This window comes from Panthera onca, chromosome B1 (genome assembly GCF_046562875.1).
Source record: "Panthera onca isolate mPanOnc1 chromosome B1, mPanOnc1 haplotype 2, whole genome shotgun sequence".
Taxonomy (NCBI): Eukaryota; Metazoa; Chordata; class Mammalia; order Carnivora; family Felidae; genus Panthera; species Panthera onca.
Genome location: NC_138342.1, coordinates 67352721 through 67365957, shown reverse-complemented (window position 1 = coordinate 67365957; position 13237 = coordinate 67352721). Strand labels below are relative to the sequence as shown.

The 13237-nt window shown below is 41.8% G+C and overlaps 1 protein-coding gene across 3 annotated transcripts in view; it reads left to right on the top strand.

The window, feature by feature from the left end:
* Positions 1 to 11102, top strand: part of TMEM150C (transmembrane protein 150C) — a 77693-nt gene extending 66591 nt beyond the window's left edge. For all 3 annotated transcript variants that reach the window (XM_060654756.3, XM_060654755.3, XM_078445981.2), the window contains exons 6-8: positions 2798 to 2925; positions 6148 to 6325; positions 8849 to 11102. In XM_060654756.3, the coding sequence (XP_060510739.1) occupies positions 2798 to 2925; positions 6148 to 6325; positions 8849 to 9057 (515 nt within the window). In that variant the 3' untranslated portion in view covers positions 9058 to 11102. The remainder of the gene's footprint in view (positions 1 to 2797; positions 2926 to 6147; positions 6326 to 8848) is intronic.
* The last annotated feature ends 2135 nt before the right edge of the window (positions 11103 to 13237 follow it).

The following is a 13237-nucleotide window of genomic DNA, read 5'->3' as shown; positions in this document are numbered from 1 at the left end:
AAATTCTAGTACAATCCTATCTCCCCAGACTGAATGACATCAAGATGGTTGCCAGAGCAAAACTTTTCACTAGTCATTTTTAAAAGAAATGAAATGTGCCGCCTTGGTATTTTGTCATTAGGCCCTAATATCCATACACAATTAATAGCAAGTGTCTCCCATGTGCCCTGTGTTGAGGCTTCTGGTCTTAATCTAGTGACCTCTTTATCTGATGATCACTTTGTGTCAGAGGGCTTACATGGAATTTCTCCTCTCCTTACTTCCTCCTCCTATTCCCATCCTCAAAAGTAGCAAGACGTTGTGCTGATTTTTTTCATCCTCTAGGATACTTGTCACTATTAATAGACTTCAGATATAACTTCTAACTAGGTCACTCAAACCATTAGGGTTGGACTATTGTCAACTCAAGTGTATCATTTACTAATTCTATGACCACTAGTGGGAATTAGATAAAATGTGAATATACTAAAAGCTAAATCAGAGCTGAACAATTTGACATTTAATAAATTATGGTTTATTGTTATTTTGTTTCTAAAATCCAAGTATTTTTTAGAATGTTTATTTATTTATTTTGAGAGAGAAAGAGTGAGCAGGACAGGGGCAGAGAGACAGGGAGAGAAAATCCCAAGCAGGTACCATGCTGTCAGCACAGAGCCTGATGCAGGGCTCTGTCTCATGAACCAAGAGATCATGACCTGAGCTGAAATCAAGAGTCGGATGCTTAACTAACTGAGCCACCCAGGCGCCCCTCTAAAATCCAAATATTAACCAAGTTGCCTACCACTCTTTGATCGAGGTACCTGGAACTGAAAATCAACTTGCTGAGCTTAACTTTGTAGCTTGAAGCTATGAAATTCAGTAAATTTAGGAAATGCAAATTTATGGATGGGTTTTCTTTATTAATGACTATTAATAAGGGCCTATAATGAAGATAAAACATTTAGCAAATAATTACTTACTTAATTGCTGTATCAATAGGGTAATTCTTGGATTTCTAAATGTCTTCCCTGCTAAACTTTAATGTCAAAATAAATTGCCTTAGGAAGTAGTAAGTTCATTTCCTTATATGTAGATATAATTTATATTAACTGCAAGTATTTTTTGTCTTGTTTGTAGACTAACCTCTCCCAGCACTTTGTACAAACATGAAAGTATCTCTGCACTAAGCAATTAATAAGAGGGGATTCTTACATTAGTGGCTTGAGTATGGGCTGCCCTCAGGGTTACTATTAGAAGTCAGGCTTGAAATTTAGGTAACTTCCTTCATTCTCTCTCAGATTCCCTCATAACAATATGCTTCAAAAGACGGGGTGGTCTTTTTAAATGAGTAATTAACATCATAGAAGAATTGAGCTTTATTAGTATAATCAGTGTGATTTTTAGTACATACCAAACTCCCAAATCAGCCATGTTAAAATTCAGATTTCATAATTTGGTTACTGTAACTGCTTTAATTTAGGTCAACTATCTTTGTCCTTTGACAACGGATACCTCCGGTAGAATTAGAGGGAAGAAGGGATAAAGCAGTAATGAAGGGAGCTGTACACTTGCCTTGTCTTCCTCCCTGTCCCCGAGAATGATTTCTGGTGCAGGGACCAGCAGGTTTGTCTAGAGGTGGAACCGTGTCTTCTTTCCTCTGCTTTCCTGCCATGTCTGTTCTGACACGGTTAAACTTAAGGGTGGTTGAATTAGTGAATTCTCGTGCCAGCTGTCTTTATCCCTGTCTTATTTGTTGTGTCAGGCCTCTGCGATGTTCTCCTAAGCCAGTGTGTCCTGTACTGACCTGGTGTTGAAAACCCCGAGGACAGGGGCGCCTGGGTGGCTCAGTCGGTTGAGCGTCCGACTTCGGCTCAGGTCATGATCTCACAGTCTGTGAGTTCGAGCCCTGCATCGGGCTCTGTGCTGACAGCTCAGAGCCTGGAGCCTGCTTCGGATTCTGTGTCTCCCTCTCTCTCTGCCCCTAACCCACTTACATTCTGTCTCTGTCTCTGTCAAAAATAAATAAACATTAAAAAAAAAAAATTAAAAAAAAAACCAAAAACCCCGAGGACAACGGTAATAGCAGCTTGTCACCCTTGCACTGCCCGATAACATACAGCCTCAGCTGCTTCAGCCCCTCTCTCCTTCCCTCTTGTTAGGCATGATAAAACATCCAAATAATCATAAGCATTGAATGAAAAATTTCTTTTAAAAATTGCCTGTTGGGGCACCTGGGTGGCTCAGTCAGTTGAGCATCTGACTTCAGCTCAGGTCATGATCTCACGGTTCGTGGGTTCGAGCCCCGCGTCGGGCTCTGTGCGGACAGCTCAGAGCCTGGAGCCTGCTTCGGATTCTGGGTCTCCCTCTCTCTCTAGCCCTTCCCCACTCATGCTCTGTCTCTCTCTCTCTCAAAAATGAATAAAGTTTAAAAAAAATTTTTTTTAATTGGCTGTCACTTCAGAGACTTAAAAATGTACCTTGACGAGGGCGCCCGGGTGACTCAAGTTGGTTAAGCATCCAACTCTTGGTTTTGGTTCAGGTCATGATCTCACAGTTGGTGGGCTCGAGCTCCACGTCAGGCTCTGCACAGAGTGTGGAGCCTGCTGGGGATTCTCTGCCGTCTCTCTGCCCCTCCCCTGCTCGTGCTTTTTCTCTCTCTCAAACTAAATAAATAAACATCTTAAAAAATAAATACAAAATAAAAATGCACCATGACAAAAACTTTAATCTTGCACGTTGTGGCTTTAGAAGAACTCTGCCTCACAGTCTGGCTGTATGACTGAGATTTTTAAACTTTAACATTTTGTTTTGTCCCCAGCACTTGTGGTAGCTGTTCTGCGCTTCATACAACTGAAACCAAAGGTTTTAAATCCATGGCTGAATATTAGTGGATTGGTGGCGCTGTGTCTGGCTTCCTTTGGAATGACCTTACTTGGTAATTTTCAGGTACTTCCTTTGGCCTTCTTCGCCTCTTTCTTACCCTTCACCTGTATGGGTATCATAGCCGCGGATTCTGCACAGATCTTTTCAGAAGTGCTAACGGTGGTTCCTGATAAGCACAGGTTCTCCAGCAGTCAGCCCTTCTGGTGTTCAGCCTGGCCTGCCTACATTCGAATTGCGTGTGTGAGGGTGCTTGCCGCATGGCTACGGGAAAAGGAGCTACGAAAATAGCTGTGCAGGGGCACCTGGGTGGCTCAGTTGGTTGGGCTTCCGACTTCGGCTCAGGTCGTGATCTCGGGGTTTGTGGGTTCAAGCCCCCCGCCTCGGGTTCTGTGCTGACAGCTCGGAGCCTGGAGCCTGCTTTGCATTTTGTGTCTCCCTCTCTCTCTGCCCCTCCCCCACTCGCACTCAGTCTCTCTGTCTCTCTCTCAAAAATAAACATTTAAAAAAATTTTTAAATAGCTGTGTATTTTATACAAAGGATTTCAAAGCGCTTTATGCTTTTTTTTCATAACAAATTGTCTCCTAATGTAACTTTCTAGAAAACTAATAGGATCATTGCCTTTCTAAAATTAAACACTGAACATCCTTTTTGGATGAAAGCTTGCATTTCATATTAGCAAGCTCGTGTGGGAATCAAGTTTGAAAACCCAGAATTTTGGGATGTCTGGGTGGCTCAGTCGGTTGAGCTTCTGACTTCAGCTCAGGTCATGATCTTGCAGTTCGTGGCTTTGAGCCTCACCTCGGGCTCTGTGTTGACAGATCAGAGCCTGGAGCCTGCTTTGGATTCTGTGTCTCCCTTTCTCTCTGCCCCTCCCCTGCTTGTGCTCTCTCTGCCTCTGTCTCTCTCTCTCTCTGTTTCAAAATACATAAACTTTAAAAAATTAAAAAAAAAAAAGAAAGCCTAGAATTTCTCTAGAACATCTATGACTTGTGTAAAGACACACTAACTCTTCTTCCCAGAAAGTTAGAAGCCCAAGGTCACTACATTTAAGAATAATTTCCCTTGCCAATACCATTATCCAACTCTTGACTCAAATGACTCCACTTGTGAGATAGACAACCAACTGCAAGAGTACTTGTCTGGTTTCCCTGCCTGCATTCTCTTCCCAAAGTCCTCCAGCCTGTGCTTTATACTGTGGTTAGAAACCTCTTCCCTGCAGTCAAACATGAATCCTGACACTTCTCTCCCTGTCTGTGGAGTGAAATCCAGATGGCACAGGCATTCAAGAAAATATGCTAGTGGATTTTCTAAGACTGTCTCTTGTTCGAACCCTCAGTCCTGATAATTGATTAAACCAGGAAAGCTCATTCCCCAGCACTTCTCCTGGCACACAGTAGCAACTGAATGAGTGTTTTTGAATTGATGGCTTCTTTGACAGGCCATCCCACTCGTTCTGTTCTAGGTCTCATCCCATATCAAGCCAGACTGACTGAGCTATTGCTCTGCTCTGTGCTGCCGGTTCTGGATGTTGTAAAGTGCTCACTATCCATTCTCTCAACCAGGGCTTGGATGGAAGTTACTGAGTAGACATTTTGTTCTTTCCTAAAGTCCAGAAACTTGAAGTGTTTTGGTGAACCACAGATGCTCAACACCACTTATGAAGAACACTTTCTAGAATATCTACAGAGAATACATAGGAAACCACAAGTTAGTTGCTTGTGAAGAAGCCAGGTGGCTAGTCTATGGTGTAGACAGACTTTTCCATCCATACTCTTTTTATAATTTTTTAAAGTTTGAACCATGTAATTATATTATCTATTTTTAAAATCAAGTTTAAACTAATAAATGAATAGACTGTGTATAGTGTGGACAACCAATTTCCTAAAAGTAAAATTTAATTTGAGGAATCGTTATTTAAAATGAGTTTTGAAAATATGCCTTCCGAATAAGAAAGAAAAAAAGAAGAGGAAAAAAAGAAGAGGAAAAAATACTACAAAGAAGAGGAAAAAATACTACAGCCAAAAACAATAGAAAAAGTTGTCAAAGGAAAGCAATAGTGACTTGAGGCAACCATTATTCTCAGCAATGTCAAACAATAAAACATCTGAAGGCAATGGCAATTCAAAACAATATTTTACCATGTTGTAAGAACCATCTCTTCAACTATAGATTTTATTTTCCCACGTGTAATTAAAAATATATATATAAAACAAGGTGCCTGAGTGGCTCAGTCAGTTAAATGTTTGTCTCTTAAATTCAGCGCAGGTCATGATCTCAGGGTCATGAGTTCAAGCCCAGCATTGAAAAAAATATACAGATGATAGATAGAGAGATAGATTATATAGATATAGATCATTGCTAAAAGTGTTTTAAGTGACCAGTATATTTTTTAGTGTTTATTTATTTTTGAGAGAAAGAGAGAGAGAGCAAATGGAGAGAGGGAGACAGAGGAGCTGAAGCAGGCTCCAGCCTGAGCTGTCAGCACAGGGCCCGATGCAGGGCTCAAACCCGAGAACCATGAGATCATGACCTGAGCTGAAGTCAGGTCTTAACTGAGCCACCCAGGCACCCCAGTGACCAACATATTTTTTTAAATCAGTAGGTAATGGAAAGTTTACATTTTTAACCTTCAAATGAAATAACCCAAATGGGTCTCCTTTAACCTATTAATTCTATAAAAGCCTTGACCAGGAATCGTCAAACACTAATGTCGTTTAATGGGTCTACAAATATGGCAAAAGCTATTAGGTGGCAATTTTCTTATAAGAGGAAAATAAAACAAAATCCCATTAACAATGAATTGATCACATTACGTAGGAATAAATGTTATTAGCTGTCTATGACAGTAAAATCTTGACCTTCTTAGAATTGGTTCTCTTCAATCATTAAATACACAGCCAGATCCCAAGTCTCATTTCTTAGTCTGGAAAACAAAGTTTGCAGTGTATGTTTGTAGGAACTGACATTTCTCTTTTTTGTCTAACTCTCCTGCTTTTTTCTTTGACTTCTCCATGCTTTTCTGGAAATTAAATTCAAGGAATAGATTACCACTGCCTGAGTGGTTATTCTAAACAAATGTTTTGAGGTTTGGAAGTACTGTTTATCTCCCTTTCCCCCTAAGAGTTCAAACCATTTGAGAACAAACACAAAGAGCCAGCAGAGATGAAGGATTCTACTCTTTCCAAAACCTATCATCCCGTTATGGAGATATCACTTTACCTATTTTTTCTCCCATCACGTCTTTTCTAAATGGGCCTCCTTGTCATTATCTGTTCATCCCTTAGCTCACGAATGATGAAGAAATCCATAATGTTGGAACTTCCTTGACCTTTGGATTTGGCACATTGACCTGCTGGATCCAGGCTGCATTGACACTCAAAGTCAACATCAAGAATGAAGGGCGGAAAGTTGGGATTCCACGAGTTATTCTCTCAGCATCTATCACTCTGTGTGTGGTCCTCTGTATCCTTTGAATGTGAAAAGATTCTTTGGTAGGGAGATTAAAACACACATATGTAGATGAGAAAACTGCCATTTCCAATTAGTTAGCATGTACTGTCAGATTATCTCAAAATCTCAGACAAAATAGATAAGTAAATGGATATAAAAACAAAAACTCTCAGACCTGAAGCGATAGAGAACTAAAATTAAAACCAAGCTCTGCCTTCTCAAAATTGTTTCTATCTGTAGGAATAGTGTCATGCATCCTCCTTGTCATTAGTGATGGAAAAGATTTCCTGTCTGAAAAACACAGAATGCGTAATGGAAATTGTGATTTTTTTTCCCCTTCCATCTTAAAAAAAGTTAATTTATGACTTTATTAATGGCCCTTTTATTTCATTTAATTTAATTTGTGAAGGAGAAAGTGTCAGGCCTCTGATCTCACACTCTGGAATTCAGCTTACCCATTAAGTAACAAGGAGAGAAACCAGAAAAAGGCAGAGGACAGCGCTTCTGCTTAACCCCAAACAGATCCCAGAGACACTAGTCCTGGAGGGAGCTCAGTGACCCCACCTACTGGTAACATGGCCCAATAGAAGCTGGCCAATTCCAGTGCAACCAGTCAGATCAGCCGATCATTCCGCTGGGAGGCATGATCTCAAGTGTTCACTCCAATAGGGTCTCCTCAGGAAACCAGAGAGGAAGGGAATAAGGTTCCTAGGTGGTAGAATGTGTAGCTAACCCAATTACACATCTTCGGTCAAGTAATAGCCAACATTATTGGGCACTTATAATGTGCTAGGCATTGTTCTAAGCACATTAATACATTAAATGTATCAACCCTTTTAATCCTCATTTAACAAGTATGATAGTAAGAACAGAGATTAATTTATCCAAGATCACACTCTGTATGCAGTGATCTCGACTTAAACTCAGGCACAGTTCTTGAACTCAACCCCAAACCCTCTTGCCTTAGGGAAAGTGGCTTTAAAATATGAAAATATTTATTGTTCAGAGACATCCTGTAGTTACTGGAGTATTGGGGATCTTTATTTCTTCTTCCCTCACTAACTGCCAAACATTTAATTGTTTGTTTGTTTTCAAGTTCTTCAGCACATTAGAGAACATTTAAGGGCTGGAAAATCAAGCCAAAAATCTTGCTGACTGCTAGGCACGTGATGAAATATTTTATGAGTAAAAAGGTCAGAATTCTGCCAGGGTGAGATTTGAAGATCTATCCTTTCCTCATTAAGTAATAATATTGCTTTGCCAGTACTTTGAGCCCTCAGTGGGAAGAGAATGTACAGACTTTAAATTATTTTGAGTTTTCAGCTTATACCAAACAATTCTGATCCATGTTGTTTCTGAACATTTGGAACCCTGTCTAGGTTCCCAGGTGAATGGATCCAGGCCTCGTCAGGAGAGCAAAGTTTGGCTGAAGTAGTTTCACCATATTCTTTTGCTCTCTGAAAATTTCCCAAGATTTTAAGTCTGGAGATAGCACTAATTCTAAGGGAGCATTTCTGATTTTTCTTTAAAAATGTATTTAGTCTTTGGCCTCTTGGCTTTTCGCTGAAGCATGCTTTGAAACATTTTCCTTCCTAGCTCCAACCTCATGTATGCTGTGTGTGTGTGTGTGTGTGTGTGTATACACTCCATATATATTCAGGCATAGGAGTCTCCTTTGTTTTAATAGTGAAAACGAGACAGAAGAGGAAAAGGAGCCACTTACACATTAGTAGCACTGCAGAGATAAAGCTTATATGTAGGTAATTGGTGATTTGATATGTTCAAAATTATTTCTGCAGGTAAAAGGATGACTATAAAGCCATAGTCATTTGCAGTGATTTTTTTTAAAACGAGAAGTTTATTTTTCTGGCCAACTAATTTCTTTGGAATTTTAATCCTCTTGCTAATCTCACAGTTTAGAAGGTAGCTGTAGAGTTGAATGCCTGGCCTGGCAGCCAGAGTCCTTGTATTTGAATCCCAGCTCTCCCAGTGACCTCAGGCAAGTTACTTAACCATTTGGCCTCAGTTTCCCTATTTTTTTAAAAATTTTTTTAATGTTTATTTATTTTTGAGACAGACAGAGACAGAGCATGAGCAGGGGAGGGGCAGAGAGAGAGGGAGACACAGAATCTGAAACAGGCTCCAGGCTCTGAGCTGTCAGCACAGAGCCCGACGCGGGGCTCGAACTCACGGACCATGAGATCATGACCTGGGCCGAAGTCGGACGCCTAACTGACTGAGCCACCCAGGCGCCCCAGTTCCCCTATTTTTAAATGAACTGATAACAATAGGATTGTTGTGAGGATTAAGTTAGATTTTCTGTGAAAGCACCTAGAAGCACGTCTAGCACAAACGAAGAGCTCAGCAATGTTATTTTGTATTATTCATGCAAGTGTTGCGTTCAGGAAGCTGTCAAGCTGTTTTGCTGATGAGGAGGGGGAGAGTAAGACTTTTCTTGTAACCTGTCCTTGACCAGAAAAGAGCCCAGTTTGAATGTGGCTTATGGGGGTACTTTCCTTGACTGCTCCTCCCCAGATTTCATCCTCATGGCTCAAGGCATCCACATGTATGCAGCCAGGGTCCAGTGGGGTCTGGTCATGTGCTTCCTGTCTTATTTTGGCACCTTTGCTGTAGAGTTCCGGCATTACCGCTATGAGATTGTTTGTTCCGAATACCAGGAGAATTTCCTGAGCTTCTCAGAAAGCCTGTCCGAAGCCTCTGAATATCAAACCGACCAGGTGTAACCCACCAGTTTTTCCTTGCCAGAGAGGTGGGTGTGGTGGAGGGAGGAGCCAGCAGGATACACCCGCAGGACTTGGTACAGAGCCTCATAACACATTTTACACACACACACACACACACACACACACGTTCTTGGCCACATTTGCCAAATGAGCTTTTCAGGGCAAGTTGTTTCTTTAACGAAAAAGCACAAGCCCTTATGTGTCGAAATACACGCTGTTACACTGAAAATATATGCACGACAGAGCAAGAAGCTTGTGCATGATCACTTCTCTTTTCCCTCTCTCTCCCAGTTCTCCCTGCTCTTCTCATTCTCTTCACACATTTCAGGCATCGTGTTCCCCCTACCACAGGGTAGGGCAGGCCAAATGTAACATGGGAATAATGCCAACTCCCAAAGTTGCCTTCAGATCCAAAGGGCTTGGAACCAGCTCATGAGGAAGTTCTGCATCTGGCACTTGAATGGATTGAGTATCATCTAATTGGATGGAAACTGTACAGAGACGTGACCCCGTGTAACCTGTTGAATGGCATGGGGTCAAGAACTTCCCCACAAAAACTCCCTTCATCATCGTTCAGTGGTTGGCTGTGCAGAGTCAATGAAAGGAATAGGCTGCAAGCCCACTACCATGATTTGGACTTTATTGTGACTGAGAAATATTTCCAAATGTGAATATTTGTAGGGACATGGTCTGCCAGGCACGGAACAAGATGGGGGCAGCGAGGGCATGGTTTTGTTTTTGCTTCCATAGTATGCTAGGCACAGCTTTTGTTTTATATTTCATGGTTTGCCTTCTTTTTTTCTTTAAGTAACTACCATGGGTCTCTCAAGGCCTCGTGGACAGAGAAGATGTAGGCCAAATGCAAGAGCTGAACTTGTTTCAGGTTAACCATGATGAAAGGAAAAAAAAAAAAGGTCACCTGCAGGCTTACTTCGCTGCTTTTATGTTTGAAGCTAAGAAAATGTTCACAGAAAAGCACAAAGAAATATTTGTGGAGGTAATAAAAAGAGCTCCTGCTGGACATTATAAAAAGAGTCTTAGAACACTTGTTACAAGTCAAGATCAAGGAAGAGCTTAATATGTATCTATAGCTACGATTTAGTGTTTTGGTGGGGGGTGGGGGAGTTAAGGGCTTTTTCATACTCGGAATTTGTAGAAACCAATTAAAAGATTACCCTTCCCACCCCCCCCCCCCCAAACAGACTGGCATAGCTGATGCTCTACTGCCCAGCACACCTGCTTTCTACCTGCTAAGAGTTTAGAACGCAGACCATAGGCCTGGGCTTCATAAAGAGCAGAATTCTTCGTTCAAAATGTCTTGGAATGGGCCAAGTTGGTGGACCCTGTGTGAGTGCGCTTTGTTTCAAGAAGTCCCCACATTTACTTCACCGGGGGCTGGAATCTCGTGGAATATAATGTGAAAAAAACAAAACAAAACAAAACTGTTTTTTAATTCAACCCGAACTCAGATTCTTGAGGAAGGGGTCCATGACTCTGCATCTCTGTAATGTCTCTCTGCCTCCTAGCCCTGTGCCTAGCACATATAGGTGCTCAGCAAACGTCTGTTCAGTAGAATGACTGGTCATTCAAGCGTAGGAAAAAGGAGTAGCCGAGAAAGATTCAAAGATGAAAGAACAGATGGCTGCCTCAAGCGAGACAGGAGTGGAAGAAATCCTCGAGAAGGGGCAGGCGGGGGTGAGAATACCTACAAGAGATGGGTAACACGTGAGGAAAAGAATCAAGCAGAGAGCATCCTCCTGGGAAAAAGGCATCTTACTGTAAATAGTCCAAGGTGACATTTATTATTTTGGAATACTGCTTTTGGGTTTGTTTTTTTTCATTTTTGTATCTTAAAGATTTTACCAGAAAACAAAGATTTCTGAAGTTTTCTTTCACTCTACACAATCCAAATTAAACAGCTTTTGGTGATGCCCTGTACACTTTCTTAAGAGTATATCTAATAGCACATTTTAGCAGAATCAAGCAGTGACTGGCATTATTCATCGGGATCTGACCACTAAATAAAATTCTTTTATGCAGAAGTATGATTTGTCTCGTACACCAGCATTTCTTCTGTAATGTCGAAGCATGCGTAAACTCCATCAGTCTGTTGACAATATACTTCAGTGTTACGTTGGTAGCCTATTTCTAAGGTGTTTTCCAACACCAAAAATCAATTCTCTGATTCTTTAGACATCAACTGGATATCCTACAGTTCAGTTCAATTCTGACACAACCCAGGGTTATTGTTAGACCCTTCAGGTTTAAGGGCTCCGTTCCCCAAGACTGCCCTCACTCACTTCAGATGCCAGTCACAAGTATTAGGTCCCAGGCTACCCACACTTCTGTCCAACTTAACTGTAAAATTAGGGGGGTTCCCGCTACTCCCTTCTCTTTTAAGTTGGATAATTTGCTAGAATGGCTCCCAGAACTCCAGAAAACGCTACATCTATCTGCCTGCTTATTGTAGAAGCTATAACCCAAGAACAACCAAATGAGACAAATAGGGCAAGTAAGGGGAGGGATGCGGGGCCTGCCATCTTCCCAGCATTAAGATGTGTTCACTGACCCGGAAGCCCTCTAAATCTCCCTGTTCAAGAGTTTATAGACCTCGGGTGCCTGGGTGGCTCAGTTGATTGAGCGTCCGACTTCAGCTAAGACAATGATTTTGTGGTTCCTGGGTTGGAGTCCCGCATTGAGCTCTGTGTGGACAGCTGGGAGCCTGGAGCCTGCTTTGGATTCTGTGTCTCCCCCTCTCTCTCTGCCCCTCCCCTGTTCACTCTCTCTCAAAAATAAACATTTTTAAAAATTTGAAAAAGAGTTTATAGAGCTCAATTTCCAACACCCTCCTTCCATCTGCTTCTAGAGGCCGGTCAGGAGGTCTAATTACTTGGTCTTTCTGGTGACCAGCTCAACCCTTGAGGCTGTCTGGGGGCCCCACCATAAGTGACCTCATTGGCATAAACTCAGGCTCCTTATGAAACAAAAGTCACTGCTATCAGGAGATTTCAAGTTTTAGCAGCTCTAGGGCAGGAACCTAGGACAAACACCAAATATATTTTTGTGTTATACCACACATATAAATACAGATCAAGATTACAGAACTTCTAGGAATTAAGAACCATAAGACTCCTCTTGGAGGCCAAGACCAGGGAATCTGCATTGGGAATGAGCACCCCTGGAGTATCTAACACAGACGGCCTGGAGAACAAACTTTGAAATACACTGAACTTCGTTTTGGTAGTCTGACTAGGTCTCTTGAAGAAAAGTTCTCTCCTAAATTTTTTTTTATTGATTTGAGAAAGAGAGAGCATGAGCAGGGAAGGGGTAGAGAGAGTGGGAGAGAGAGAATCCCAAGCAAGCTCCATGCTGTCAGCCCAGAGCCCAACTCAGGGCTCGATCTCATGAATCATGAGATCATGACCTGAGCCGAAACCAAGAGTCCAATGCTTAACTGACTGAGCCACCCAGGCATCCCAGGAGAGAAATATTTTTGAAACAATGTTAATGTTTTAAAGGTTCAGTTTTTTATTTAATGGAGAACTGACAGCGAGATGAAGTTTTACCACCTGTGTTATTTCCTGGGTTTTCTTTGCTGCTGGGATGGGAAAGTAAAACTTTCATATCCTGGATTTTGTAGTCAGTTGGTTGTAATGGAGAGTGGAATACCAACGTTTATTTTTGCTTAGACGTTGTGTCAGTCTGGATAGGTTGGGTTTTGCTGTCCCAAAATAAAACGAATAAAACTAAGGTTCATTTCTCCTACTAGATGTGTTTCCGGGGTTAGCAAGGGAGCCCATGGCTAGGACTCAGACCCTGGCTGATAGGGGCTGTATCTCAACATGTGCTTCCACAATTGCCAACAACCAAGAAAATGTGGCAGGCTGCTCACTGGTTCTTAAGATTCTGCTACCAAGTGACATCATTTAGTTTACATTTCATTGGTTAGGGCAAATTGCACAGTCGTATCTGAGAGTCGCTCTCCCATGTGCCCAGATGGGAGGAATTTCTGTGAACAGCCCAGTGACTGCCACAGGGTTCACCTTACATTTTTAAGACTTCTTTGGTCATTGTCATTCCCTTGAAGCAGGAGTAACAAAGAGTCAGTAAAGAACCATCATCGGGGCGCCTGGGTGGCGCAGTCGGTTAAACGTCCGACTTCAGCCAGGTCACGATCTCA